Below are 7,078 nucleotides of genomic sequence, written 5' to 3'. Positions count from 1 at the left end.
GCCTAAATATTTCTAAAGAATTCATTTGGGAATTTATGGGGATGTACTTGCAGATATTTTCCTAGGAAAATCCGCAAATAAACTCCTTTCTTTCGTGAACTTTTACCAAAAGTTTCATGCGCTTTTTTGGTATTTCTCACCAAAAAAATCCGTAACTAATTTACGTGCGGATCTAAAATCCCCAGCTAATTTTCATGCGAATTTAAAATTTTCAGGTAACTTATCTAGAGATTTTTAAAATCTGCAAGTATTAATTACCTACGAAGGTTTTCCATCGGATTATTTGTGGAAGGAAAATCCGCAACAAAATGAATTACCTGCAAATTTTCTTTTATAATTCTCAGAAAAATTTCCATTTAATACGCTATTTCTTGTAGTGGAACTTGTTCGCGCTAATTAGAATTTAATCGACCCCACCGCAAGTACCGAACATTGAAAGGAGCCGAAAAAGAAATAGAAGGATGGAACCCTTCTATGGAGATTTTTATATAGCAGGAGAGATGCCCAAAATGACTCTTAGCTGCAAGCCCACCTATATGTTGTAGACTTAACAATCTATTAACCATAGGATACAACTAAATAAACTACAAACTCCTTATTTGATAGCATGATTAAAGCAAACAGTCTATTATTGAACACAAATATGCCCAAAGCTGGCTTTTAAACATCAATTAAAACTTGTTTTCCGCCGCAAGCATCATCAATAAGGAGGCATAATGTTGACCAAGATGATCCACCTTCTTTCATAGCTTCCCATGCATTTTCTCCCATTTCTTTCACTTTCTTCCTCACCCTTTTTCCCTTTTCACCTTCCATTAACTCTCTCACCATTTTTTCAACCTCTTCCGCTTCCACAAAACCCCTCGTTGATCCATTCCTTGGCATAATCCTTAGTCCCACACCACTTTCCTCAACCACAAATTGTGCATTTAGATGCTGCTCAGCCATAAGGGGTAGTGCCAAAATCGGCACTTTGGCACATATGCTTTCCAAAACAGAATTCCATCCGCAGTGACTTAAAAACCCTCTGATGCTTTTGTGCCTTAACACCTCACACTGATCTACCCATTCTTTCACTATCAATGCTCTATCTTTTACCCTCTCTTCAAACCCCTCCAAATGCTCCAATACTTTTGGTCTTGTCACCCATAAGAAACTCGTGTTTGATAATTCTAGTCCTCTGGCAATTTCTTGTATTTGCTCGGGGGAAAGTTCTGCCTGAGTACCAAATGCGACGTACAGAACAGGTTGTCTGTCGGCCAACTTACTGTTGAGCCATTGCATCCATGTTTCATATTTTTTGTCGGGTTGCGATAGCTGTGCTGTCATGGGCAGCTTGGCTAGGCAAAGAGGCCCAACACACCAGGACTTTGGTCCGAGGTGTTGGTTCCAATAGTCTGCAAATCTTGGTTCCAGTTCGTAAAAGCTGTTGGTGATCATGCCACGGCTGTTTGCTAGGGAAGAACCTGTTTAGACATAAATAAACATAAATATATTTAAGTACTAAAAGCTTACTCTCTGCAAATGAGATGCAAATAATTTTAATGTGGAATCATTTAGTGATGGAGCCAAAAATTCTAACAAGGAATTCAAGAAACACTACACTAAAAGTTCTCATTATATGAAAAGGATTCAACAAGTTAGTTCTATACATAATTTTGTTTTACCCTATATACGCACAGTACAATTGTCCGGCAAAGAGAATTCAATTGAATACCCTTCACCATACACAGTTCCGCCATTGGAATCATCACAGTCCTGCATCCAAATTTCACCGTTACAGAAAAAAAATATTTTCATATGTTTGGCCTAAGAAAAAGACTCCGATCCACATGTGAAAGATTGAGGCATATTGAGACATAAATATGCATATGTAAACGTGATCTTAAACTTCAGATGAGATGATCAACAAAAATACCTTGCTCTAACATGAAGTCCACGGCTGGACCTTTGGGCTCAAGATCTCCAAAAGGAGGTTCAAAATCATTTCTAGTGAGCTTCAACCAGGGAAAGGTTGAAAATACGAAAGGCTCGTCTGGTGAAATAGCTCTAGCCTGAGGACGTTCTATGCCAAGAATTTGGTATAGGGTCGTGGCGAAAATACTCATACCAAAGAAAAAGTACCTCGGGATACCAAATTTTTCAGCAGATTGTTGAGTCCATCCAAGAAATGCATCAGATATTATACATGTCGCGGGTTGCAAACCTAGTAAAGCTTGCTCGAACAGCGGCTGCATCAGCTTAGCAGCTCTCGCAAATTGATAGAAAGAGGACATGGAGGGAAGCTTCTCGGTATTTTCAACACCAGGAGGAATACCATCTACGTCTTTAGGAAAAGGGAGCTCAATTATTGAGATGGTTTCATCTTGTAGAAAATCACGAATGGAGGGGGCGTTTGCAGGGGTGGTGAAAATGGTGACGGCGACAAAACGGTGGCGCAAAAGGGTGGCGAGGTGGAGAAGAGGAATAGTGTGGCCATGAGACATGAAAGGAAAGATTACAAAGTGTGGTGAAGGAACTGTGCCCATTTTAGTTTTCTTCTTCTGGAAAATGAAATTTGTCTGTGCTATGGATTTGATTGATATCTTAGCAAAGAACGTGGTCTCATCTATATAGCAGTCGGTGCCTTGACCTGTAGTCAGCAGGCGGCTATATTTGGCACAGGGATAAACTTGATTGGCCTCATCGATTAAATAGATCTAACAAGATTTTAATCATAATTAAGGAGACAAATTTTGTGGAAGTAATCTCCAACTTTGATAAGAAAGTGATTGACATTATTCCTCCAAAACAAATTAGAACTTTCTTTGAAGTTAGAATAATAGTTCAATTCTCCAACTTTGGTAATCCTGCAAAATAATTTAAAATGTTGTTTGCATTTCTAAATTACAGTAATAATTTAAGTCAAACATACAACATTCTGATTTAATCAGTTTCGTGGAGATTAAAAATCAATTTTGTGGTAAATGTCCCACATAAGTGTGAAATCAACATTCTGACGCTCAAGCCTCAGTTTAAGTGTGAAAGTCAATACCAAATAACTTAGTAGGTGTTTGGACATAAAAATTACTATAATGTTTTTTTTAAAAAAAATAGTATTTGGGGTAAATTGAAAAATGGTATTTGGAATTTGAAATTATGTTGCATTCTTGTGAGTGGAGAAAAAAAAAGTGAAAATTTTGAAAAAGTTGTCTTTTGGAAAAATTATTTTCAAATTTTTTTCAAAAACTTACAAAATTTCATGGACAAATACATTTTTGAAAACAGAATTCGAAAAAAGGGATTTCTTTTTTTATTTTGTGGACAAACGGTACTTAATAATGGCAAATGGCAGTTATTGCGAAGACCCATACTAAGAGCATGTTTGGACATAAGAAATTTTTCTCTCTTTTTCAAAAAATTTCACTTTTTTTCGAAATCAGCGTTTGTTCATAAAATTTTTAATTTTTACTTGAAAATGCATTTTGGAAATTTTCGAAAATTTGAAAAACTCCAAAAAACTATTTTTTTAAAATTTTCACTCAAATCACTCACAAAACTTCAAAAACAACCCAAAATTATATTCATGTCCAAACACAACTCTAAATTTGAAATACCATTTTCATTTGAAAAAACTTTTCCCCCCTGTTTTAGAATTTTATAATTCTTATGTCCAAACGCCCACTAAAGCAAAGGAAAAGCCAAGATATATTTCAAGAAGTATTTTCATTCATATAAAATGTGAGAGCTAGCATGCATGTAAACATGAGATTTGAATATAAGGGATCTGCACTGGATCTGGTCCTTGAGATGGATTTGTGACTCTTTACAGATCTGTTTTTAGTTTTATGATTCAAATTTTTTTTTACAAATGTGAAATTTACTTTTACACATAAAAAATTTATATTTATATAAAAAATATCTAAAAAGATCATTTTCATAATTTTAAAATTATAAATGGGCTTAATGTACAAATAGCACTTTAACATATTGTAAGGTTAAGACCATAAAGAGTTCAAGATGCAGAGCAACGCACGATCTTGTGGAGATTAACTGATTAATATACACATACAGTCCAAATTCAATTTTTGATAGTCAGGCTATATCCTGGTCTTCTCCAAATTTTCTTACTCCAAAAGTGATATAATGATACTTTTACTGAAATTTCCACAAAGCAAGAGAAAAAGTTAAAAATAAGAGACGATTGCGCAGTATTCTAATGTGGATCATAAAATGGCGTATCATAGAAGTTCTTTTTTTTTTTTTTTTTTTTTTTGTGTGTGTGTGTTTCCATTGTGGTATGGCCCAAGTCGATCGAAGAATTTTGTAGTCTTGTTGGAAATTGCAAAAAGGGTAACCAAAGTTTTCTAAGCAAAGCTTTAGCTGTCACAACGTTTAAACGATTCTGCGATTTATTTATTATGCGTTTTAGATGGGTTTATGACCAGCGCAGAATTTCTGTCGATAAAATTGAAATAAGTTAGCGTGCTAGTTAAGGAAGAACTGTGAAAGACATTCTGAATTGATTGTGGAAAGAGGGTGAGCGGTAAAATTACACCAAACTAACGAAAGCATAATGTATCTTTTGCATACTTTTTAATCACCTGCTATGATTAATTAATGTATATTTTTACTTAATTTTGTGTATACATCGAGTAATTCTTTTTACCGGGGTAGAGTCTCACTGGATGCCTTTTGGTTTTATCATTATAAATCTTTCCAGATGAAGTAAAACTATTTTCTTGTGCTCAGTACTTTTACGAATTTAAGTTTTGTGCATTTATAGTGTATAAACTTATTCGATTATCTTGACTGATAATATGTAATTATTTAGGATAAATGTGATATTTATTATTTATTATAATTAGTTAAATTGTACTTGTAATGTAAACATTCAAGCCATGTATAACTTAAATCCCTATTTTAATTGATTGAACTAACAGCTGTGGAGGAATGCTTTCAGTAGCATATTTGTCAGTAGGACCATAACCATATTGCCCACTGGATGATTTATTTGTGAGTACTATATATATATATATATATATATATATATATATATATATATATATATATATATATATATGACACCTTGCATGTTGGTCTACATTTAGCGACAAGAAGTTAAATTGACTGCACTTTGGACTTTTCGGGACATTGTATCTTTAAAATTATAAGTTCACATTAATATTTATTATAATTTTAGTAAACTTTATATATACACTTCACGCCAAAATACTGAATTCAAATAACCCGCCCTACTCGGAGGTGTACTGATCAATGAGTTTTCTAACAAAAATAAATTAAGACTAAGTGGGAACTTGGACATAAGAATTATGAAATTTCGGGAAAAAAGGTAAAAAAGAAATTCAAGTAAAAATACTATTTAAAAATTAGAGTTGTATTCGGACATAAATAAAATTTGGAGCTATTTTTGAATTTTAACGAATGATTTGATATAAAAAATTTTAAAAATAATTTTTTGAAGTTTTTCAAAATTTCGAAAAATTAAACTTCAAGTGAAATTTGAAAATTTCATGGTGTTTACCCGAAAAATGGATAACAATTGAATTTATACGCGACTCTAAGGATACGTGATATAACTTGGTACAAATTGAGAATATATATATATATATATATATATATATATATATATATATATATATATATATATATATATATATATATTGAAATTACCAAATGAATCAATTAGCCTTGGCCCTCAAGTTCGATCGCCCTCGAACCAAATGAAAATTCCGCTAGTATATTAACAGAATAACAAAATAATGAAGCTGAAAAAAGGCAGTGTATTGCATGAAAATAATCTCTCCCTTCTACAAATGATCAGACCCCCTTTATATAGTAGGGAAGTCCTACTCTCAATATAATCCTAAATACAGTAAGGAATTCCATAATAGATTAATTAATTGGTCTTTCTTTGATATGCGCTGGGATTTTCGCAGAGATTCTCGCCCAATTACGGATATTCTAGCTTTTTTATTTTTTGGCTCGATAAGATTTACTCGGTCTCGCTGATCTCTATTTTTGGTCGGTCTCGATCTTGGCCGATCTCGATCTTGATCGGTCTTTATTTTGGCCGATCTCGATCTTGATCGGTCTATATTTTGCTCAATCTCGATCTTGGCCGATCTTGATCTTGATCTTGATCGGTCTCTTGGTCATGAGCTCGGCAACCTAACTTCGCATCATGGCTCGATTTTACACGAGGTTGAACCTTGGTCTATCATGTTTGAGTCTCGATTAGTCATACGAAGGGCAAGCTCGGTTTTGACTGTATACAGATAGTCCCCTCGTATCACGACCCAATTTCTTCCTCCGTGAACCGTCGTGACGGCACCTAGTCTCTACGACTAGGTAAGCCTAACACTTTTGCGAAAATGAAACTAAAGTATGAACATTAACTACTAACAGTAACAAAAATCTAATAACCAACTGAATGCCACTCGGCATATACAATTATCACCTTTGAAAATGTACAAAATAATTTTCTAAAACTCGAAATACCGTAAGTCACAAGCTACTAAGAAGTCTTAACCGTTCTATACATCATTTATACTGAAAGAAGGCAAAATGAACATAGAGGGATAGAGGGGGACTCCGAGGATCTGCGGGCGCTAGCAGATGTACCTTGAAGTCTCCAATAAGCAGCAGCGACTGCAACTAGTGATGAGGCTGGTAAGATGAACCTGGATCTGCACACGAAAAATATGTGCAGGAAAGGGCGTGAGTACACCACAACGGTACCCAATAAGTGCCAAGTCTAACCTCGGTCGAGTAGTGACGAGATCAGGCCAGGGCCCTATTGGTATAAATATAATGAAATAGGACTAAAACAAATATCGCAGGAAAAATAAATACGAAAATCTAACAGGAATAGAATCAATGAAAGACAACAGCTCAGAATACAGTGATAGCAATAGGGGATCTTCCGAGATACCGTCTCGTAGTTCCAAATGTAAATATGCAGGGGGATCTCTCGGAACATCGTTCCGTAGTCCCAAAATAAATATGCAGAACAGGGGGATCTCCCGGAATACCGTTCTGTAGTCCTAAAGTAAAGATGTAGTACACGGGGATCTCC

At 34.7% G+C, this 7,078-nt stretch overlaps 1 protein-coding gene across 1 annotated transcript; it reads right to left on the bottom strand.

The window, feature by feature from the left end:
* Window positions 1-445: 445 nt before the first annotated feature.
* LOC107785624 (UDP-glycosyltransferase 90A1) lies at window positions 446-2,652 on the bottom strand. The gene is made up of 2 exons (XM_016606965.2): window positions 1,919-2,652; window positions 446-1,466 (listed from the first exon to the last, which is right to left on the bottom strand). Exons 1-2 carry the CDS (start codon window positions 2,526-2,528, stop codon window positions 661-663), a joined length of 1,416 nt encoding a protein of 471 aa, XP_016462451.1. The 5' UTR covers window positions 2,529-2,652; the 3' UTR covers window positions 446-660.
* Between the last annotated feature and the right edge of the window lie 4,426 nt (window positions 2,653-7,078).

The sequence above is a fragment of the Nicotiana tabacum genome, chromosome 4 (genome assembly GCF_000715075.1).
Source record: "Nicotiana tabacum cultivar K326 chromosome 4, ASM71507v2, whole genome shotgun sequence".
Taxonomy (NCBI): Eukaryota; Viridiplantae; Streptophyta; class Magnoliopsida; order Solanales; family Solanaceae; genus Nicotiana; species Nicotiana tabacum.
Note: the sequence above shows the minus strand (reverse complement) of the source record. Positions and strands in the feature narration are given on the sequence as shown.